This window comes from Cardiocondyla obscurior, linkage group LG16 (assembly GCF_019399895.1).
Source record: "Cardiocondyla obscurior isolate alpha-2009 linkage group LG16, Cobs3.1, whole genome shotgun sequence".
Classification (NCBI taxonomy): Eukaryota; Metazoa; Arthropoda; class Insecta; order Hymenoptera; family Formicidae; genus Cardiocondyla; species Cardiocondyla obscurior.
In genome coordinates, this window is record NC_091879.1 from 2,468,587 (window position 1) to 2,492,297 (window position 23,711).

Here is a 23,711-nt window from a genome sequence, read left to right on the forward strand (position 1 = left end):
TTAGCTAGAACAGATTTTCGTCAAGCCTTCCCGCGGGTAGATAAATAGCTTAATTCCTTATCGCGCCCGAGTGCGAAATTAACGCGTGATTTCGGCCGCCAATAGTCAATTGCCGGTCGAATCGTTCGCGTCATCGCGACGTCATTTCAATAATTTTCCAGTGACGCGCTCGCCGATCGGGCGCGAGTCATCCGAGAGAGAAGCGAGATCTTCCCGCGTTGCGTAATAGCCGCGGGCTTCATTAAGCTCCGCGAATATCGTGAATGCGCTCGTGATTGAGATTGATTAGGCGCAGTGAATTGCAGACCGTTCGAAATCCTGCCTGACCAAATGACCCCGAGAATTCGATAAGGACCGGGGCGAAACGCGGCGCGGTGCAAAGTCATCGATCGGCACAATTCGCGAATTGTGATGCAAGCGGCCGCGATTACGGGACCGGCCGTCGTTTTTTTTTTTCATCGCGCGGCACGTACGCCGTTCATTGCGAAGTGCGGCCCGCAGTCAAAATCCGTTCGCGTCAGCGGTGCAGTATTTTCAATCGCGATAAATTGCTCGCGACGACGCCAGTTATTTATTTATCGCCGGCGCGTGCTTTATCGCCGTCCGATTTCTCACTTTCGCCGCCAATTTCGGCCACCGAGCGACGCATATTTAGGTAAATATAATGAGTCTAATTGAGATAATTCAATTATCAATTATTACTTCAGTTAACGAATATTTTGTTGCATTTTAAGAACTCGTTTTGAGATAACACAATATTTTGTGCGCAGAAAGAAATAGGCATGTAAATTGATACCTTTTTGGATCCTCCGTTCTTAAATATTTAACTTGCATTAAGATTAATTAATAATTTTTAATAATTACGGGAAATACTTTAGCTCTGTATTGAAGTTTTATGTAGTAATGTAACCATCATTATTTAATTTTACAAAAACATAAAATACGATAAAGTATCGCTATGTAGCACTTGCTAGATGTTATCTATTAAAAAATAGAGCCTTCATGGAACTATCTATATTTATCGTTGCGCAACAGCGACGCTTGAATTATCTTTATTTTATAAAAATATTTGTTTATTACTATTGCGATAAAGTTCATTAAGCTCAAACTATCTGCGCACGTTTTATCGTCAGTTTTGCACGCGGTTGTCTGCCTGAATAAAATAATTTTTAATTTAAAGTAATAAAAAAAAAAAAAGAAAAGAAAACGGCCAGATTCGGTTAACAATGTCGCTCTATTTGCGTGCAATTGCGAAGTCACCGGGTTCTGGGAAACCTGCAGGCCGTTTCTGGACAGAGGGAGAGATGGAAAAGATGAGTCTCGAGGAACAGAAGACCGCTGCTGTCCCTTCCCACCGAGTTCCACGTACCTATTCACCATGTTCCCGAAGAAAGCGACGCGGCGTCCGGGACGCGTCTTCGCAACGACGATTGGACTCGCTCGGGCCGCTTTGGAGCACGCCGCTCTCCCACTATAGGGTAGCCAGTGCAAGACCCCTGCGGGGGGCCCGCGTTCCCCACTCGAGGTCTCTAGGGCAAAGGTACGCTGGCACCGGCCAACGAGGCCCGATCGCGGGTCCGCCCTCGCAGCCCTCAGCGCAAGTGCCCATCACCCTGCGAGTGTACGCTGTCCGGCATTCTATCCCCACTTAGATACGACCCCACCGCCTACAGTACTCCACTCCCTGGTCATTCGGGCACCCCTCCATTTTGCAAGGGACTGCTGGGGGACAGCAGCCTGATGAGTCACTATATAACAGCAAGGACAAGAAGGTGTATGCTAGTACATACTCAATCCTTCCGTGGCTCGCACAGTTCACGAAGTGGCGAGCGGCGGCGAATTCGGCTGCGGCGGTGACCGACTTTTTTTTTCTCTCTCTCTTCTCTTTTTTTTTCCTCTCTCTCTCCTCTTCTCCTAGCTGACTCCTTCCTCTCCTCCGTTTCTCTGAGTGAAAACATCGTTGCCGTCTCCCGAGACCTCCCCGTGCGGGCCCTTGAGTCGCGGCTGGCCCTTCTTTGCGACTTTGCTCACTCGTCTCGTGACAGAGGCAGGCGGGCATCAGATACAAAGACGTGCAGTCGAACGGACGTAGCGCACCGAGGAAGACGGAGCTGCGTCTTCTAGTTTCGCGCTGACAAATTGAGAGACAGAAGAGCACGAAAATATCGTGCGATCAGTGACAGGTACTTGCGAGCGCATCGCTGATCTTTGATCGATCGGTGGTCCGCGATCGTTACGAGATGTTGGTGGAACAGCTCGTGGAATGGTTGTGGCTCCTGATGGGCGGCACCAGCCATCAGGTTTTCTGCACCCTCTTGGTGTTCGTCGGAGTCTTGCTGCTGGTGAAGATCGGCCTGTGGCTGAAGAGCAACGTCACTTTGCCACCCGGGCCGCTGGGCGTGCCGCTCCTTGGCTACTTACCCTTTATCAAGGACGACGCGCACTTGCACTTCACCAAGCTGGCCAAACGGTTCGGCAGCATCTTCAGCATGTACCTGGGCTCCGAACTGGTGGTCGTTCTCAGCGACTACCGTGTCATCCGTGACGCGTTCCGGCGCGAGGAGTTCAGCGGCAGGCCGAACACCGACTTCATGAACGTCATCGAGGGATACGGTGAGTGATTCCACACTTTATCTCGCGACTTCGGCGCGCGCGCTCCGTATCGTCGCCGCGGGTTAAAGCACTCCGAGCCGACTCGTCCGTCTTTCGCGCGACCTAACGTTTCATCGGCTTTATCGGAGCTCGTCGCTCTCACGTAGAGATTATTTTCAATGTTACTCGATACCGAAGTATTCTTTTTTTTCTTCTTTTTCTGTCTTGAAATTCGCCGAGCGAAATTAAAGATAGCGAAATTGAGATACGAGGGAAACCTCGCGACCGGCTTCTCTTCCGCGATCATTTATATTTTTTAAATCGATTGTTTTACGGTTAATTCGTGTTTCGATCACGATTGCGATTAAAAGTGCGTGAATAAAGCATCGGCGCGAAACGAGCTTCGACAGTTTTCAACTTGCCGAGATTTTTAACAACGCGATCATTGATGTTGCAGGCATCATAAATACTCAGGGTGCCTTGTGGAAGGACCAGAGGAAGTTCCTTCACGAGAAACTTAGAAGCTTCGGCATGACGCACCTCGGCACCGGCAAAAAAAGCATGAACACGAGAATAATGGTGAGTTAAATTTAAATTTTGATCGCTCTTTTTTCAACTTGCAATATTTTGTACTTAAATACAATTAATATAATCCGTAAATATTTTTCGATCAAAAATTTATTGCGTAAACTATATTTTTTTCAAGAATTTAATTAAAAAGTTTATTTAAAATTCTGAAATAAACGATCGCGATTCTCTTGTACAGCGCGAGGTCGAGATATTTCTTTGGGGACTGGTGAAGCGGAGGGGAAAGCCCACGAACATCTCGCCCAGCCTCGCCGTGTCGATCAGCAACGTCATCTGCTCGCTTACGATGAGCGTGCGCTTCCACAACGGTGATCTAAATTTTAAACGGTTCATGGATCTGATCGACGAGGGGTTCCGGCTCTTCGCGAGCCTGACGTCCGCGAATTACATAACGCTGTTCCGCCACTTGCCGTGGATCCACGGCACCCGGGACCGGATCGCGCGTAACCGCGGGGAAATGGCGCAGTTCTTCCAGAGCATCATCGACCACCACCGGGAGCACTACGACGAGGACAATATTCGCGACATCGTCGACGCCTATCTGTGCGAGATTAAGCAGACGGAAAAAGAAAATCCGGACTACCAGATTTTCGAAGGAAAAAATAAAGGTAAGAGCTTTACCTACAAATTTTTTTTTTTTTTTTTTTTTTTTTTTTTTTGTTACTTTCAAATAAAAACGTCCTTTTACTTTTTCCTTACTATTTTACGATTTACGCGAAACATTTTTTTGAACAATCGGACATTTTTTTTCCAGATCGCCAGATGCAGCAGATTTTAGGCGATCTTTTCTCCGCCGGCATGGAAACGGTAAAGAATACTTTGGAATGGGCGGTGATTTTCATGCTGCACCATCCGGAAGCGGCGAAGGCGGTGCAGAACGAGCTGGACGAGGTCGTGGGACGGACCAGGATGCCCTCGCTAGAGGACCTGCCCTACCTCCCGCTCACAGAGGCAACGATCCAGGAGGTCCTGCGCAGGTCAAACATCGTACCGCTGGGAACGCCGCACGCCACTACACGGTAAATGTCCACGAGCGACCTTCGCTTCATTGTTCTTATTTTCTGGAGCACTCTTCTTCCTCCTTCGTCCCTTTCTCGTGCGCGCGGCCCTTTCCCTTTCTCTCTACGCGAGCCGAGAGCGGGTTTCACAACGGGTCCTCGCCTTCCTCCTTAGCGGCTCTCTGACATATCGGACCGCGCGCGCGATCGTTTTGGACGATTATATTCGGCAAGCAAAAGTGAAAGCAAAAGGTGCGTGGCCTCTCTGTCTGCTTTTTAGCTGGCCGGCCACTGAGGCGCCTTCGAGGTCGATGACACCGTTTCCCATACAAAGAACCTATTCGCGTCGGGGCAGGTGAATCGAATCCCGATACATTGGGAATACTCGTTAGGAATGATCGTGCATGAAAGCAGCGGCCGTCGTTAGAAACGGCGCGGGCGGCACGGTTTCACTTCTTCGCGAAGAACGCGGCCAGAAAGAGCGTGACGGGCGCACGTGCATGCGTGTAAAAAGCCAAGCCGGTGCCCGACTTCGCCGACGGATTAATATTCCGCGCGCTTGACGGCCGTTGAATAACGCGATTATCGAACATTAGCCACGGCAATTAAAATCTTGAGTGAGCTCTTTAATTTGTTTCTTTTTGCCAAAAAAATTTATTGATAATCAGCCCAGAATATTTAAAGCTCCTCGCTATCTTCTTCGAAAATATTTTTATCGATCGCTGCGAGCTGGAAAAAAAAAATTAAATCTTAGTGAAAACGTTGTTTAATTGATGTTGCAGGGACGTGAAGCTGAACGGCTATACTCTGCCGGCCGGCACGCACGTGATGCCGCTCGTGTACGCGGTGCACATGGACCCGGAGCTCTGGGAGGAACCGGAGGCCTTCCGGCCCGAGCGATTCCTCGCCAGCGACGGCAAGGTCCGCAAGCCCGAGTATTTCATGCCCTTCGGGGTCGGCAGACGCATGTGTCTGGGCGACCTGCTGGCGCGCATGGAGCTCTTCCTGTTCTTCAGCTCGCTGATGCACAAATTCGACCTGCTTCTGCCCGAGGGTGCTCCGCTGCCCAGCCTACGCGGTAACGTGGGCATCACGCAGTCGCCGAAGCCCTTCGAGGTCTGCTTCTCGCTGCGGTGTCTGGAGCCACCCGAGTACTGCCCGAGCAACGACGGCAATCCAAACGGGCCGCTACGTAACATCGGCAGTCACTAAACGTCCGGAAAGGACTCCAGAGCACGGGCACGGTACTTGTTCCTATTTGCCGCAGGAGAGACGAACAAAGAGAAGAGAATCCGCAAGCCGCGTGCTGACGCCATGGGGTCCATCCACGCTAACGCACGCGCGCACCAGCCAAGATGGAGACCCGTAAGATTGTCTAATTCTAAATGTTCATTGCCGAGGAACGGTCGGGGCGCGTCTTCGCGAGATCCGGGCGCTCGGAAGGAGATCTTTACGTCGTCCTAACCGAGACCGCTTTAAAAAATTTGCTACGTCGAAAAATTCACTTTGAGAATTCTTTGAAAAATTCTCTGGGAACTGACATTTTTTTATCCGAGGCCGCACGACCGTTCTCCGGAATCTAAATTAGGTCTAGTGTGTAATTTCAAGCGAACTGGTTCCTTCGAGGAAGAAGGGACTAAGTGGTTAAAAAAAATCAAGAGTGGAAGAATTGAAAGAAACTAAAAATAATTTTGCTAGCATAGAACCGCGTAATCTAGATGTAAGAAAAGTTCTCGAGCGTGTTCTATATACTCCGACGTCCACAATACTCAACGTGTCCGTTTAACTTTGGCAAGATTTTATTCAAATAATTTTAAACCGGTAAAAAATTCGAAGGGAAAGAAAAAAAAGAAAAAAAAAAAGAGTACAGTAAAATTCAGTAAAAATTTTCCGAATAATTACTTATTGCTGCCGCCGGGAACGATAGTTAAATAGGTTTAGGCTGCCGAGATTATTCATTTTTGTGAGAGCTAGTCCACCATCGATCGAAGGGAAGCGGAAGTCCTCCTCGGCTAGCTTAGAGTACAAAACGTTCACTTCGAGAAATATCTCTCCCTCCTCCTCCTCCTTAATCCTTCACGCCGATTTTTCAGTCGTCTACGAGTATTTATTGCTTCGCGAATGCCGCTTCGCGTTTATCCTCCCCCTGCTCCCCGCCTCGTATTTATTCGCGCTTAGTCCGGATCGACGAGATCGGCGGGATTCCGGCGGCGATCTCGCACCAGCGTGGTCGAGATTCGTCGCGTACGCCGACGGTGTTCCCGACACCTTCGCGCCTGACTGCGTCAACTTTACCAGGTTACGCGAGATTAAGGTAGAATCGTCCGGGCGATCGTTGATAACGACCTCGGATCGAGTCAAACACGAATCCCGAACTCGTCGCAGATCTCCGCGGACGAACGAGGAGAACGGTTCAGCATCTGATGCTCCTCTTTCGTTAACAATAATAATTAATCATTGCTACTAAGGCAGAGTGAACGATAGCGAACGATAGGAAGAGAGAGCGAGAGAGAGAGAGAGCATGAGAGAGAAAGACAGTATACTTGCGTATATTATAATAAGCGTTTAAATAGTACCCTCGTATGTAAGTCCTAGGTGATCGTGCGTGAACGTTAGCGTGTGTTGCTGTATGAGTAATTTAATATTCCCACATATAAAGCTGGTCGACGAATCATATGCCGTTTGACGAGAAAATGCGAGACTGCCCTTGCACCCGAGATGCTACCAATCTTCCTAGCGGCCGTTCTAGCGCCGGTCCGACGGTCGGCCCGCTGACGAATCGGCCGGGCCGGGCCAGGCCCGTGAGCGATTTTCGTGAAAGTCGCCGGTGTGAGATTCCGTTGCGACATCCGCCATTCGGCGACGACCGCGTGCGGCGGCCGTTCGGAAATGATACCGAGGGAAAAAAGAAAAAAAAAAAAAAAAGAAGAGAGAAAAAAGAAAGGAAAAGAATTACGTATCGTTCGAGCCGATCGGCTCGGGTGCGAGCGCGGGCTGAGGCTGTGAATCCAAGAGACCAGGGATGTACGGTCGACGAATCATTGTGACGTCGTGCAGTCCGATTTCCAAAGATATCCCAGGCTGTGCATCCTAAAAAGCGGCGGGCGAGGAGCCGCGCCGGTGACGCTTCGAAATCTCGATCCCGATCCCGAGATTAGGCGCCCGAATCCGAGCCGCGTACTTTACGTATCTTTTAAGCGTACTCGACGACTGACAGGTCACCCGCATTCCCGCGGGACCGACGCCGCGCGTTGCGAAGCTCCCTCCGCTCAAGTGTCCGCCAGGGCGTTTAATTAGTCTTATCATAGCATGCATGAATTACAGAATGCCGCATTGTGTTCACTCGTCGTCGACAGCGACACTTAACGATTTTTTGTCCTTCTTTTTCTATGAAATAAAGATATTTTACAATTGAAATTACCAGATATTAATATCTGGATTAATTAACCCATATCTCCTCGATCCTCGAAAAGACATTACCTAACGAGAATCTGTTAAAAAAAAAAAAAAAGAAAAAAAGAATAAAAAAAGAAATCAATCAAAGAACATCCATTTCGTGGATAAGATCAACGCAGCGCAAATTTAAAATTATCATTCTCTCATTTGAGCTTTGTAAATTGAAAGATAACAATGAATTTCGATTAGATGTGCCGAGATAAACGTGCATCGCCAATCGTAACGGTGATAGGCGTTTATCGGCCAGGGAATCGAATTCTTCATCGATCGTTTTCGCGCAAAGTTTCGTCTGGAAACTGCAATCTTAGGAACCGGATTCTTAAGAATGAATAAAAAAAGCATCAGCTGCATGCGCACCGCCGGCCTTCGACTCTGATCTTTGAGATCGCGCTCATCCCTTCCTGTCGCCGCCCGATACTCGGAGGACTCGGGGCCTACGAAAGAAGACTGGGCCTAGCTTTCTCTTCCATTGGTCCGCTCGGCTCCGCGGTCGGGATAATGTTTTTTTTTAAATTAATGTACAGCTATTCGCACTTGGCCGCGGCTAAAAATAGTCACGAATAAATCTCCGACTACTTTGACCGGGTAGAGAAAGAAAGATAAAAAAAAAAGAACACATCGCTTTGCTAGAAAACGTTTGTGACCCTCACAATAATTACAAATCCCGTTTAAACAGTAAATTAAAAAAATGAAGTTAATTCCGCCTGCTAAAAAGAAAAACTTCCATCTGAAATTAATGACTCGCAGTTACGTCTAATCAGCGCGTAATTATCGGGGCCGTTAATTGCATTTTTCTCTGTCGTATCGCAATCACGAAGACTCCGGGAGCTGGAAGGAAACTTTAAACAGTCGGTTGTTGCGGTATTCGATCACCGATCGCCCGTTGACGGTCCGGGCGAGTCTACAGCTCGCGAGATTCACGGCGCAGAGGAGCACGAGAGGCGTGCGCTTACATAAGAGAAACTCGTGCGTTCTGGGTTTCTAACGAAATATCGTCGGTGGCGGGCACATTACGCCGATCAGGTAAGGTTAATGACATGAGAGTCAAGTTGGCCCCAAACCGTGCGCGAGTTACGTAAGGTCAGCTCGGGCCGCACCGCCGGCGCGTCCCGGGGACGTTGCATTGATAATGGCGCATTTCCTGCAAATATGCTCGTGCACGCGAGAAAAAAGAAAAAAAAAAAAGAAAAAAACAAAAAAAAAGAAAAAAGAAATGCGCGCCGGTGCAAGACCCAGGTGTGCAACCGCGACACGTGGCGCCTGCTGCCCCAGTAAGGGCCCTTTTACTCCGCGCCTTCGGCACGTAACTTCGCGGCCTTTTCTCGCCCGAGTAGTCGGTCGAGCGCCAACTGGCCTGCTGACAGCGAAGGCAGAAAGTCTGAAGAACCGTTGCTTCAAGGCTCGGCTCAATGAAGCAGGAAGAGGCGTTTTGTGGCTTATTTTCTTTTTTCTTTCCTGTTTTCTTTTTATTATCTTTTTTTTTTATTTTCTTTTATTTTTTTTTTTTTACCGCCCGGCATAAAGTTGAAAGTGTGTTAGAGCGAAGTCTCCTTTCGCGGCCCGCTTGGATTTCTTCATCTCTTTCCGATAGAAATTTGGGTGCCGCGCGGTCTAACGCGTGGAGAAGCCAGGCCGTTCGATCAGCGGTCCCTTCTTTCGCTTCGGTTCCGCGCGCGTTACGTAAAGTATAATTGCGTTCGCCAATTTCTAATGGGCTGCGACCGTCGTGTCTCGATTATTGCAACAATCGTAATTCTCGTGTAATTAATATAAACCTGTCGACGTATTCTTTAACAATGCCGTTCGCTTTATCGCGCGATAAACAATCCGTCTGAATTACGGGGACAAGTTCGGCGGGCGAAGTGAGATTAATCGGCTCTTCTGAAAACGAATTTCGCATCGGTTACGTAACTTCGTTACTCGCGATCGCCGGCGTCCGAAACTCGGTGAGTATGTTAACGCGGGAGGAGCAGGAAGAGGCCTTCGCGAATGCATTCATCATTCGGAGCCTCGACCTTTTCTCTTCGCTTCCGAGGCGCTTAGGGAAGACGGCGGTCTTACTAAGAGTGGTGCCCGCTTATCTCCGGCGGCGTTTTTGCGCGGGCGAGATCCTGCTAGAGGGAAACGGAGCCAATTTCGGCAGTAGGTGAACGGTGCGCCTATAGTTCATCCAAGGCCGCCACATTGTGAGATAAAAACGCGCGTTGCATAACGCTCCTGGAATTTCACGAATCCGACGCGGGAGAAAGAAGAGCGGGGGAGGGAGGGGGAGGAGGGTTTATGTAAAGTCATCTTTGGGCGCGCGTGATCGTATTTGACATTTTGGCGGCCCCGTGGACCGCGCGAAAATGCGCCGAAGTACGAGCGACGTGCGTGCGAATAAGTATCGCCGCCGTTTCCATAAAGCGCTTTAATAAAAACCATTTTTCTTACCTTTTCTTTTTTCTTTCTTTCCTTTTTCTTTTCTTTTTTTTTTTTTTAAATCGGCGAACCAAGGCATTTTGTCGATGACGAAACTTCACTCTCGTGATTGCAATTCACGATCACGCTACAAACCGGACGCAAAACTGATATCTCGCCGGCGCTCGGTGCTGATCTTTCAGTATCTGCCTTGTAAGAAGCTGTACTTTGTTCCACGATTTCGACAATTTGACGGAAATGCAAGAAAACAAGATAGCATGAGTAATAGTAAGATATCTTCGGGACGCGCACAAATATTACGGAAGATAAGAAAAATCTGAGTTTCAGTGTTTTCTTGTTAACCGTGTGTCTTTTTTTTATTCTTCTTTTTTAATCTGCTTTTTATTTTAGTTTTTGTTTTTTCTTTTTCTTATTTTATTTGACTACTTGCAGTAATAACTCTTTATTCTAAAAAATTTTGATAATTAAATACGTGCACTCGATGTAATAATATTAATCATTATTAAAGAAGTTATGACAGATTCTATTAAGCAATATCGTGTATTTTAATCTTTGCGATACAACTCGTTTAAGTCCCCGATCCTTGAAAAAGAAATCCGGCAGAGTTGCTCAATGTTTAATAAAGATCGCTTATTAACGCACGAAAAGAGCGAGCATACATACATATTAATGCAACGCGATTCATTATTGTCAAATAAAATATATATTTTTAAAGTCCACAATTTAAGGTCATTGTTTTAATTTAATATAATAATTAAAAAAAAAGAAAAAAAAAAGAGAAAAAGTAAAACGTATACTTCTAGAAAAGCTTACAAAAATATTACTTTATTTCCGCGGCGTGAAAACCAGGCGGTGGGCTTTCGGGATCAGGGTGATGCCGCATTCGCCTTCAAGATCAAGATGAACGCCGGGCGGCGCGGAGATGACGAACGTGTGGAGGAACCTCGCCGCGAACAGGAACAATATCATCTTAGCCAGTTCGTCGCCGACGCACATACGCTTGCCTGCCATGTGAAAAAAATTATTCAACATCGCACGGAAACCGCGGCCCTTTCTTGTAGCTTACCTGCTTGATACGGCAAGAAGGCCTTCGGCTTGACGAGGCCGCCGTCCGGCCCGACGAATCTTTCCGGCTGAAACGAGAGCGGGTCACGCCAGTACGAAGGGTCCGTATGCATGGCCCATTGCAGCGGCACAACCATAGTGCCTTTCGGCACGTCGTAATCGCCTATTTGCGTGACCTATGTATTCGTCCCGAGTTAAAAAAAGAATAAAATTTTCGAAGCCACACGCGAAATCTGCGGATCGATCGCTCGGCGCATCGATTAACCGCAGAATTAGTTACTAAATAAATAATAGTAAATTACAATCAGCCGTTGGGTAAAAAAAAAAGAGAGCGGAGAAACATCCGCGTCGTTGGGTCGCTCGTATTATTTATTACCTCTGTTGTTCCGTGAGGGATGCCGACCGGCACTACGCTTCGCAGTCTCTGGGTCTCCGCGATAGCCGCTTCCAGGTGGACCAGAAGCAGCCTGTCGTCCAAGCTCGGCGGTTTCTCGCCCAGCAGCTCGTCCATTTCGTCCTGGAGCTTTTTCTGTGAAAAGAAAAGAAAAGATAAAAAAAAGGAACACGTGGAATTCGGGGAAAATTAACAGCGGATAAATAACTTTTTATTTCGTTTTTTTTTTTTTTTTATAGGCAAGGAATTTCAACTCGAGGGAAAGCAAGACCATACTTGCTCGTCCGGGTGCGTTGCCATGAAGAGCAGAAACCATCGAAGGGTCGTGAGGGTGGTGTCGGTGCCTGCGCCGAAGAGGTCGGCCAGCAGGTGATAAAACTGCTGCTGCGTGAAGGAACGGTTATCAACGTCACCGTTCATCGCCTCGTCGAAAGCCGCGAGAAAGCTATCCGTCCTCTCGCGTTGCACCCGGTGCTCGTCGATGATCGTCTGATAAATCCGATGCGTTTTCAGCTTGCCGTCGATGAGCGTCTTCATCGTCCTGCCGTATCGCGGCAGAAATCTGAATAGAAAGAAACGCGCTAATTAAATCGTGCTGCTTGAAATTAATTCGTTCGTAAACGAAACTGCCGTTAATGCATATTGCACACCTTTAAGTACGTTCTACTCGTTTTTGCAAAGTGATATGCGTTTCTTTTTTTTTTTTTTGCTTGCTGAAATAAAAAGCGCGGAAAGAAATGAAGTTCTACGTGAAATAATATTATGCGTTATCACAATTATCCGCATATTAATGGCGCACTTGCGTTATCCTGCATCCGCTCCGCGGTTAGACTAAGCTAATTTGATTTTATAATTATAACCTTTGTTGAGAACGCTGCATCGACAGCCTTCCAGGCTGACTTATGTAATTTAACGTAACGATATCGCATAAATAAAACTGTCCTTCGCGCTATCTTTTTTTTTTTTTAATTTTTAATAAAGATTTGTATTAATTCCCGGCCATCCGGTTCAATTTATCACGCCGCGCGCGCACAAAAAGACCGCTTATCTGCGCACATGTATCGCATGAAAGTCACCGCCTTCGATGAGAGAAAAAAAAAAAAAATAAAAAAAAACTGGTATTTGCATGATAGACGCTGAATGAAACGTTATCGCATCATCAGCGCGCTAATTGATCGCGCGAATCACTTTACTTTTTCCTCGTGCGGTTTACTTTTCGTGGGCTGAGCTTGCAATGCAAATCGGAGCCTCGAAGGCTCCCCCGTCAAGGATAACGCCTCACCTAAAGAACGGCAGGAAGTTGAGCGGCCCGGCTACTCCGATGTGCTTGACTCCTTCCTCCTGCAAATGTCTCAGCCACTTCCACACCTCGTCGTCCTCCTTGTAGACCTTGCCGAACACGAGGTCGTTCATCAGGTTGCCCAAACAGTGGTGAAGCGTCTCGAGCGGGTCGACGCCGTCCTCCGCGGAGAGGTCCCGCAGTTTCTGCGATGCCAGCAAAGCGGCCTTGTCATTATTCGCTTTGCGAAGCAGTATTGTTAGGCAAAAAAAAAAAAAAAAACTGTTTCCCGACGTCACGCGTGTCTATAATCTTCGCATCAGGATCGTCGAGCGAAAACGACGTCGGCGAAATGCCACAGAACGTCACAGAAATTAATAGCTTCATTAAATGCGATGACATTTTCAGATAAATAAATGCTAGCGCGTGTCGGATGCTCCTCGCGGAATGAAGCGCTCGGTCGTTGACACGCTCATGCGGAGGGAAGCGGATTTAATTTCGTATACGCTTTTCAATTTACCAACGTGCACTCGTTGACGACCGCGAGGATCCGCTGCTCCATCCGGTCACGCCTGGCACCAGGCAACTTCGTCATGCCGAAGTTCTTCAGGCACCCGGCGACGAATCTCCGCTGATCCTTCCAGAGGCTGCCCTCGGCGCAGATCAAGCCTGTAGAGAAACGACGATGAGCATCTCGAGTTTCCTTTTTCCTCTTGCCTATTTTTCTTCCCCTCCCGTTCCCCTCGATCGCGCGGGTCGCAAACGAGCAGCCACCCAAACGTGCCTCCGTTCCCTCTTGCCTGCGCGGAGGCGAGCCGCGCCTCGTGGTGGGAGGGTGCAAAAAATAGCGAGAGAATTACCGTCATTCCGTAAGTAGGCGCAGCCACTGAACTCGCCGAAGGATAATCCTCGAATGAATAAACAATAATCTCTCACCGCACCCACACGTCTCTCCCTTCGGCGCTCGCGGCGCAGGCTGTCGATTAATGGCGATCGCGATGGCTGATTAAGCCGATGACGGTAATGACAAAGTGTTCGTCACCACTGACACTATCTATTTTTTTTTCTTCTTTTTTTTCTTTCTTTTTTATTAATTTTTTTTTTTTTAATTATTGCTGTCGAATTTTCATCATTTTTTGCGTCTCCTTTCAACCCCTTTCCCTTTTTCCCGGCAGTTTCGTATTTATTCTTTTAAGTAGACAATCTTTAGTGACATCGGTGTAGTAAATGTGGGATCTCGAAGAATTTACTTCACTTTTACTTCACTTTTGTATGCCCATCGCGATTGTAATTCGGCAAATTAAAAATGCTAATTTTGCGTTTTATTTAATTATTTTTTTTGCTTCGTTATGCGGATGATGCTAATGAAAGGATTATTGGGATCGAGATACGAGACTTCGCGCCGGCGAGTTTGCACATCTACGCCACGGCGGTGAAGGTGTGTCGCTTATGTACATCTGTTGCGCCGACTTTGTAGCCAGATCACACGCGAGTGTCGCGAGAATGATCTCGGAATCTTGATCGTCGGTCAATGAGATTATCGAGGTTTACGGCCGGTACGCTGCGGGGAATACAGATCGAGATCTATAACTCAGATGATATCCCGGGCTCTTCTCCCTCTTTCTCGCGCGAACCTCTTATCAATTATATTAAAATAAAAGAAGAAAAAAAAATTGAACGAATAACAAGCAAGATATTTTAAATCAAACTTCCTAAGAATGGGGTCCACCTTGGATTTTGGCCGCGTAATCGGTTTTAGAGAACGAAAGCGAGTCCGCGTTGAAAGAGAGATGGGTACTTTTGCGAATTTAGAATTTGCTCGTTATGCTGAGCGCTCCCGAGAGCGACGAGCGCCGAGAAGAGAAATAATGAAAGTCCGCCGGGGTATAAACAGGTCACCGCGCGACGCGTGTTTGCGATACTATTTATCATTCGCAGCTTGTTCTGAGAGGCAGCGCTGTCGATAGGTCAGTGTCGTATTTAAATGACGCCGAGAAAACTTTCCGGAATCGCAGGCGCGCCACGTGTGCATCAATTTAAATTGACGCCCGGACGATCTTATAATAAATTATCTCCTAAAGGTGAGATAAAAAAAAAATTGATTGCAGCGACTAAAGCTTTGATTAAATAAATCGCATATTTTTCTCTCCACGTGGCATAAAATAATAGCATTGCATTCATTTTGCAACAACTATATTATTCCGTCTGTTTATTTTCTTAGTTCGCAACTATAAATCGTCCACATCGAAATAAACGCGTTTAATTTTCAGAAGTCGGCTTTTTTGACACGAGGTGTTGCAAAACTTTTCAGAAATATAAGAATTAAATAAAAAAAAAATATATATATATTTAAGGAAAAGAAGAGAAAAAGCAGAACTGTGCGCAGCTTTGAGAGAGGAATTTCTAAAAGGGAAAGATCGCGGCGCCGAGTATGCAGCAGCCTCGCTCATCTTGCGGCGCGTCTCCGCGGCGGAAAAGGGGGAGACTCCGGACAATGCGCTCTCCTTGCCGGCCGATCCTTACGCAACTAAACACCCCGCGGTGATTTCAAGGGATGACATCACTCGGGCGCGGCGCGGGGAGGGGTGGGCGGTTTCGCTCGCCACGAATTCGCGAACCGCCAGAAATAAACTGGACGGCGTAGACGGATAATGCATACGCGCGCATGAACGTTTCAGGGCCGGTCGTTCCACCTCGGCAGGTAAAAACCCGGCGGCGGGTGCAGCGGCGGGATGGAGGCGACTCGCGATAGTCGTCCTGTCCAAATACAGCCGAGCGATCGATCGCGCGTTTTATGGCGCGCCATTAAAATGCCTCGGTGACTTTGTCGGCCGCCCGCTAAAGTGTGACTATTCGGTAACGATCCCTCGCGAATGTCCGCGACCGAATTATGCGCGAAACTCCCGAGGCCGAATCGCGAGAGGAAAATATGAAACCCGTTGTGTCGGACAGAGCATTCTTTCTTAGGTCTCCTTGCCGAAGCACGTATCGCGCGATCGTCACCCGCGATAATCCGATGTCCTTATCGCGCAGACGAGCAATTTTCCGACTGTGAAATTCGAATCAATTAAAAAAGAAAAAAAAAATGTTCTCCAAAAATTGGAACGTTTAAATTATAACATTTAACTGTACATATTTATTTAAAATTGCGAATAATTTTTTTTCGACACGTAGAAGGCATTGCAATATTTTTTTTTCTTTTTGTGCAATACATCTCGCCAAATTATGCCGCGGCGGGAGAGCCAGGGAATTTTTTATGAGCGCCGGTGGCTTTCGAATAATCCGCGGGTCGTGACACCTGTGACAGGTCGACGTGGTGAATGCCGGCTGTCCGCGCTGCGTTCCGTCGCTCTTAACGGGAGAGGCCGTCGGCCCGTCCTTGCGGAGCTAACTGTAATTCCCCGCGGATGCAGAGCAGAACTGTCGACGACCGGGAGAACTTCCTTCAAGGAGACCGATAAAAGTGAGAGTCCTTCGCGTCGGCGCGGACCGCAGCGGCTGGTCCCGGGTCCGCGCGGACGTGCCTAACCTACCCAATCGCGGATAAATTGCTCGTTACGAAAACGGGAATGAACTGAGGGATCTCGCAAAGTGGTCAGCTTGAACTCCGACTTGTTAACTCACCGAGATAAACGCTAAATCTAATCTAATCATTCATCAATTATCGCGATTACCTTTTTTTTTCTTAATAATTAAAATAAAAAAAAAACCTTTGCAGTAATATATAAATTATTTTAAATTACAATTGTCGAAATAGATTAATGCTGGTTTTCAGAACTGACGACCATGACGATGAAAGCTGTACGAAAGCGGCGGATGCTCAACAATTACGCACAGTCAGTAAAAAAAAAAAAAACAGATATAAATAAAAAATTAAAAAATAAAGAGACAAGGATACCGCGCGGAGGAAGGATCGTCGCAAGGGAAAAAATGGAATTCCACCCGCGCCCAGGCGCTCGAACGAGGAAAACAAGCCGTCCGCGGGAAAATCGCGGACGTCTTACGTCAGTGTTACGCGCGCGTGTAATGAGCCAGGCGCGGGAATAGTCTCTTGGAAGCTCGTAATGTTTATTTTGCACGCGCGCCGCGGCCATTGAGTCAGTGCTGTGGTATGCCAAGTCCGAATGGAATTGCGACGTTTCTATGACGATTTAGATCATCGATCGCTGCTTCACCTTCTTCTGTAAAAAAAAAAAAGTTCGCGCAAAGCAGCGAGCTAGAAACGCAGCTCCACTCGTGCGCGGTTCAGTTTTAAAAAAACATAGAAAGCGCCAACGCGAAATTTAATTATTTTATGACTTTATCAATTTTATTAATTTTTTTATTATAATATAATATAGTTTATAATAAACCATCCGGGTTCTTTAATATTTTAACTGTAGCTTTTTCCAGTAACAATATAATAATTCAAATTTTGAAGACAAACTATGCCTCAGTGCGTTTTTTCAAAGAATTTCTCCAGTGATCGCTAAGAAAAAAAAAAGAAAAAGAAGAAAAAAAAAGGAAAGGAAAGGACGACGACGTAATTTCAGTCAAAAGTCGGTCGTCCTCGGCGAAGGACCGGGCGAATCGCGACATGTCATAAAAGTGAATCGTGACAGAGCGATCCTTTTTTTTCTCCCTTTTTCCCTTTTCTCCTTTTCGGCCGAAATTAGCCGTCGACGTGTTGCAGCTCGCGCGGCAGCGGCGACACCAAGGACGCCGAGAATTTCAGGTTTCGTCGACCCGCTTAAAGGCCAACGCCGTCGCATCGCACAGACACTTTTGACGAACGCCGCGATGCAGGTCGATGCACCGCGGTTAACGAGAGTGGCGATCTATCATTTTCCAAGATCAAGTCTCTCTCCCCTTTCTCGTCCCGCGCGCCCATCGGCGCACCTTGCCCTCGCTGCGCAAGGTACAACGCGACAATCTGGGATCCTCGGACTGTAATCGCGATGCCGTCACGTAATCAGCTTCGGCAGCGACATTTTCGATTAATCCGCATTCGCCTTTGAGATTAACGTGCGAGTTACCACGTCGGTTCTGTCTTTAATGTGTTTTAATTAACGCCATTTACATTTTTCTGCGAATCATTTATGAAAATTAAATTCGCCCGCGGTGTTCGCTCACGGGTTTTATTTGTTATTCGCGCCGGCAAATCGTAAAATTGTTTCCCGACGGAGAAGTGTTTTGTCCGCGACTCGCAGTTTCGCCCGGCATTTACTTCAGAACCGAATCTGAATGTGAGAAACGGCCGATTATTTCCTGGTATCCCCGCGTTTCCCCGGTAGACGTGTCTTATAAGGACTAGCATCACTCTCACTTTCGGCCGGTTTTCCCAGAAGCCTATTAATACTTCGGTTCGCACCGGCGGCGTTTTGCCGATCATTACCTGATCACCGGCGGTATCCGCGGCATTTCCGATCTTTCCTATCTGCTCCTCGATCTCCGCTAGCATTCGCCCGTTATAATAGGTTTTGTTAGAGCGACTTCCTAGAACAAGTCGATTCCCAGAAATGCCTACATTGTAAAATAATTTATAAGCTCCGGGGCTTTGTATATTCCGATTATTTTTTGCGCCGGTTCTAATGAAAGGACCGTACGTGTATTTCTTAAATCGACCATAATTCAGCAGCCGGGAATTAACATAAAATATTTATTAATAAAATGGCAAAAATTCTATGAATAAATTATATATTTTTCAAATAAAGAAATTAAGCTACGTTTAAATGTTTGCTGATTTTGTTGAATAACGGCGGATGTGATTATTGAAATTTAGCTGTCGAGAATTCCAAAGAAGTGCGAATTTCAACCGTGCAATTCGGCCACGCGATACGAGCAGACATTTGCGCAATGTGTTTACGGACGGCGCGTTATCACGGCGCGCTCTATAATAAATTAACGCTATTACGCGCGGCATTATCCGACGTGGCAACCAGTTTGCCGGCCGCATAAGAAATGCGCGCGCCCATAAAGAGGCGCGTGTAAGCGCACTGTCGGATAATCGCTGGTTGCGCCGTCAGAAGGCACGCGTCGGTATTCTTCCCGCGTCCATCTGTCACGTACGCGACGCCATTGTCGATTTATGTATGCCATTTCTCCGGCAAAACTCTATCGGGCCGCCACGAGGCGGGCGCAGTCCAAATAAGCACGACAATGCGTGAATAATCGAAGACGGATAATTTCCAGACCCACTTTATAATTAAAATCTACCGTGCCTCATCTTAAAGATGACGGCAAAAAAAATGTACTTGCAATTTTTAATTTAGCAGACAAGTTTTTAAAACAAATTTAACTTCGAGAATTAAATTGGCAGCTTATGCCTTGTAGTAAATATAATAAATATTGTTTTTTTTTGAATTTTTTTTTTTAATTAATTGTTAAAATATTGGGGAATGTATATGAGAAGCTACGGCAATCGCTGGAGAACGTATGGCACTGATAACGCGTTTTTATCTGGATACAGAGACTTCGACGCGTGGCAGCGTGCACTTTCGCACGCCTAAGTAGTAGCGGTCCGCCACGTTCGGCCGGCCGTCCGATTGATTCCGGGCCGCGCTACTGAATAAGTTCGACCGAGTCTCCCTTTCCCACCGAATCGACCTGGTCGTGGGTTTAGCGAAAGTTCACGTATCACGAATTATGTATCCACGAGCAGTACCTGTTGACGGAGGCGTGGCTAGGATCTCCCCACCGGACATTAGTCCGATGAAGAGAAAGAAACGAAATCCACGACGGGAGGATCTTTCCTGGATACTCCGGTGGGGGAAGGTGGAGGCAGGTGAGACGATGGAAGGCAGGGAACCTCTCGTGAAAGGTAGAAGCATCTCAATGTCGCGGAGGTGCACGTGCGAAGGATGTAGCTGCACTGAATTTAGCCGCGCATCAAGAATTCATCGTCCATTCGTCGCGCATGTCTACATTGAGATATCTCCGACGCAGTTGTTTTATTTTTAAATTTCCCATCGCCCTGTCTTCAACGTAATATTTTTTTTTTTTGTACAAGTCTTTTAAGAACTCATTTTAAACTTGAATATATTTTAAATTATCTTTACGATTCTGAAAATGCGACTCTAGTTATGTTAATAAATTTATAATATTGTTCTGATTATGCAGATATAAATTTTTATAGATCGCAAGTGCTTTTAATTTATTTATCCCCTTTACCGAATTAAAGCCCGGCATTATATGGAAAATTTATAAGGCACATTTTATTCGTATTGTCTACCATGAAGATGATAGCTGAGCATAATCTTTAAAAATTCGAATTCGCGACGAGTAGTCGTCCCAAGATGGATATCGCGGTCACTTCGCGATGCGCGCGAGTATTTATCGGCGCTAGATCGGCGGTGATAGCGGCTGAGGAAATGAATGGAGAAATCACGGGGCCGTTGACTTGGAGGCATGGCGCCTCGTAAACATCGCCGAAGGCTCGCGTACACGTGCGTGTATGCATCGAGCGTTGAGAAAGAGAAGAAGGAAAGAATGGAGACGAACGAAGACGCGGGGGACTAAGAGGCTTCGGGAGCGGAAGGAGAGAGAGAGAGAGAAAGAAAAAAAGAGAGAGAAAGAAAAAAAAAAGAAAGAATGAGAGAGAGAGAAAGGGAGAGAGAGAAAGAGAGAAGCCAAAGGATCGGGAGAACGGGAGCTTTCGAAACGAGGTGCGAAGGTACCAGCGGGTCCCGTGGTACACTTCGCCGTGAAATTACCGGCCCGCTCGAATTTTCGCCCGGCGAACGAAACTTACGACCGTTCGAGTAACCCTGTTTTCGAATAAAAACCGCGCCGCGCAAATCAGGGACTAGCTTAAGATATCGAACTCCGATTTCCGACGGAGATCGGCAGAACGTCGGGCGAATCTGCGATTCCTCTGCGAGATTAGACAGGAAGAGTGCCGCTCGCCCGGCGGCACGTTTCGCGATACCTCTTATCTGTTGTCGCATATTGTGTCCGCGATGCTACATACACGGCTCGAGTAACGACGACTGGAAGGCTCGCGCACAAAGAACCGATCGTAAAACGAAAATTGTAACGGCATCTGGACGTAGAGTCCTCGTTATCGCGTGATCGGACTCGCTCGGGAGGCTGATCAGGTCTATTTTATTCTCCTTGACGGAACCGCGATCGAGGCGGTTCTCCATTTCGAAGTGACGGATCGAAGCAATAAGAACACGTCATCCTTGAATGACGATGAAGTAGTAGAAGCATTTACTACTTCATCAATTCTCTCCACGATATTTGAGTACTTAAATAAATCGTTATCTACTTACAAAACTCTTCGAAAATAATCTCAATGTACCGGTATTTTTTAATTATAAAAAATAATTTAAAAATTAATTTTTAATAGAGCCAACGAAGTCCCTTGTGTCTTATTTTAAATCTTTCGTGAGGAGAAAATTTGGCTGAATAATGCCAAGGTGCGCAACAGCTGCGCGTTACTTTTCGAGTGTGTTCTAACGTTTCACGCGCTGTCGGGATTACGCTGCAAGCAAACGTCAAAAGAAATTCATCTCTCGTTTACACCCGTGTCCAAGGTTCTTCTCACAGAATGACTTTCACTGCGGGTACACGTCGGGTTAACGCGGAATAATGCTTGTAGGTCGGAGGTTTTAACGACCGCGGGGACAACGGTGACCCGGAAGCTCTCTAAATCCTGTGAGGGACCGACCTCGTTCCCTTTTTCACGGCGCGAGGTGCGTTACAGCTTCGTTATTTCGTTTCCCGAAGCACCACCGGACGGCGGATACGTTTTTCGGCTATTTAGTAGGTTAGTCGGCTCGTAGCGAAACTTTGCTCGTTAGAGGTACCGTTACGTCCTACAACGACTGCGCCCTTCCATTATTACCGTCGGCTCCATTGTTTAACTCCCGGCGAGTCATACCCATCACGTGTGCCCAATATGCCCCGGTGAGCGGAAGGGCTCGCATCTTGGAGAAATTATTTCGAAAAGATCGGGGAATCGATTGCGAAAACCTTCTCGCAATCTTTCGGAAAAACGTCTTAAATATTTAAAGCTCGTTCATCAGATTCTACCGTTTCGTCGGAGGAATAATTAAAATTATCGAATTTAATGGGATCTTATTTTATTGCAACGATTTGCAAAAGTTTGAAAACGTCTCCGTGTTAGATCTTGTAGTTTACCGCGGTTTTTATAAATTTCCTGCGCTCTCGTTGACTTTTTCGGTACAGTGGCCAGTATGCAATTTTTTTTTCTTTTTTAATAACAAAGAATTTAGGTACTCACCGTATCCCTGCATCATTCCGTGGGTCAGGTACAAAGGGGCCCGGCCGGCAAACGCATCCTTGGCAAAGGTCTGCCTTACCAGCTGCGGATCCGATAACAATACCGTGTACACAGAGCCCATTCGGAGACCACAAACTGGACCATACTTCCGCGCCAGTTCCGTCAACGACACATGGGGCCGTGACGGATCTATCCATGGTAGATAACCGAACAGCGGAACGCCGGTCGGCCCCGGCGGCAAGCGGAGCGACTTGCGATTATTTTTGTAGAAGAAGACGTAGATAAGGAACACGCACAGGAGCGATAAGCTCAGAATAGCGAAGGCCGCCATTGCGATTCTGCTGTGGCAAACGCGATTATCGCGTGATGCTGCGTCACCTGGAAATTAAAAACCACGTCGTCAAATGCGATAATGCACCTTGCCATGAAAATTAATCATTGAGATACTTCAACGGATGCTGGCGTAGCTCGTTTCTTAACGCCCGCGCAGCGAGCTTCGAGAAATCAACCAGCCAAAGTTTAATTAATTTAAATTTAATAAATTCCTTGCGGCTTGAGGCCTCATTGTACCTTTAGAGTTCAGACCCGGTTTTACGCGAACGTTCGTTTTCTCGAGAAGCTTTCGACGATCGGTGAAGCGCGATCGCAGCCTCCAACGGCAGACGCGGGTGATAAACGCGACCTTTCTCTGCCCGCCCACGGCGAGAGTTACCTGTGTAAAGTTATCTCATTAGCGAGCCACGCGCACGTACGCAATCGCGGAGAGGATAAGGAACGATTCCGTGCCGCGACTACGCGATATAGGCCGACACGTGGTCAAACACGTGCCGCGGGAAGCCGGCGACGAGGAAGCTTTCTTTCGATGGCGCGTCACCGAACCTTTTTCTTTTTTTTTTTCCCCTCTTTCCTTTTCTTTTTAATAACCGCAGCAAGTCGTCCCGTGAATGGTAACCCGCCAGGGCCATTTCGTATTTTCTTTTCTAATACGCCGCGCATAAAGTCGACCCTTTCACGTTCAACGTTTAAACGTTTCGAGCTCTCCCAGCAGAAGAGTCTTCGACAAATTTAATATTCAGATCTCCTAGTTTAACCAAGGTCGTGATTTTGGAGGTTATGTATTTGGAACGCCGAAAATCGGGCTTTTCAGGTAAAATGCAGTTGAAAAGAATTTATCAAATACAAAGCGCGCGATGAGTTTGTGAAATATTAGCTGCACGGAAAACGGAGGAAGGACTGTAAACGCTGGGTGAAACTTACCGAATCTGCGAGCACGGGGGCCTCACCGGGAACTATGGCAGCCACGAATGCCACGATGCCCAGGATTTTGCCCGGCCTGAATAATATTATAACTGGTCGGGCGGGAATTACGAAACTCGAGTTCGAGCAGAAGGCGAGCGCTGCGTTTCGGAATCTTCCGGACAATGATTAATCCCGGTGATCGTGATAAATGTCGCGATCCACGTGAAACTGTCGCTTCCTGGCGGAAATTTATCGCGGCAAAACTGTACGACGTAACTTGACCACACCGTCAGCCCGAGTGGCGTCCCCAAGTAGCTGACGAAAGGGATCTCCGGGATCGTTTGACTACCAAATATATTCAACCGCTCTGCTGCGACAGCAAAGATCTGTTCCGTGATATTCCACGGTGGAGTCCACGATTTGCCTTCATATTAAATATTGTGGATCAAAAGT

The 23,711-nt window shown here is 47.1% G+C and overlaps 2 protein-coding genes across 2 annotated transcripts; one reads left to right on the forward strand and one right to left on the reverse strand.

Moving 5' to 3' along the window:
* The first annotated feature begins 1,835 nt into the window (after positions 1–1,835).
* Cyp18a1 (Cytochrome P450 18a1) lies at positions 1,836–6,014 on the forward strand. The gene is made up of 5 exons (XM_070667529.1): positions 1,836–2,613; positions 3,050–3,171; positions 3,359–3,788; positions 3,935–4,199; positions 4,961–6,014. Exons 1-5 carry the CDS (start codon positions 2,241–2,243, stop codon positions 5,388–5,390), a joined length of 1,620 nt encoding a protein of 539 aa, XP_070523630.1. The 5' UTR covers positions 1,836–2,240; the 3' UTR covers positions 5,391–6,014.
* Positions 6,015–10,579: 4,565 nt separating this feature from the next.
* On the reverse strand, positions 10,580–22,391 carry Phtm (cytochrome P450 enzyme phantom). The gene is made up of 7 exons (XM_070667694.1): positions 22,020–22,391; positions 13,314–13,462; positions 12,797–12,999; positions 11,791–12,076; positions 11,497–11,649; positions 11,122–11,296; positions 10,580–11,059 (listed from the first exon to the last, which is right to left on the reverse strand). Exons 1-7 carry the CDS (start codon positions 22,348–22,350, stop codon positions 10,881–10,883), a joined length of 1,476 nt encoding a protein of 491 aa, XP_070523795.1. The 5' UTR covers positions 22,351–22,391; the 3' UTR covers positions 10,580–10,880.
* Between the last annotated feature and the right edge of the window lie 1,320 nt (positions 22,392–23,711).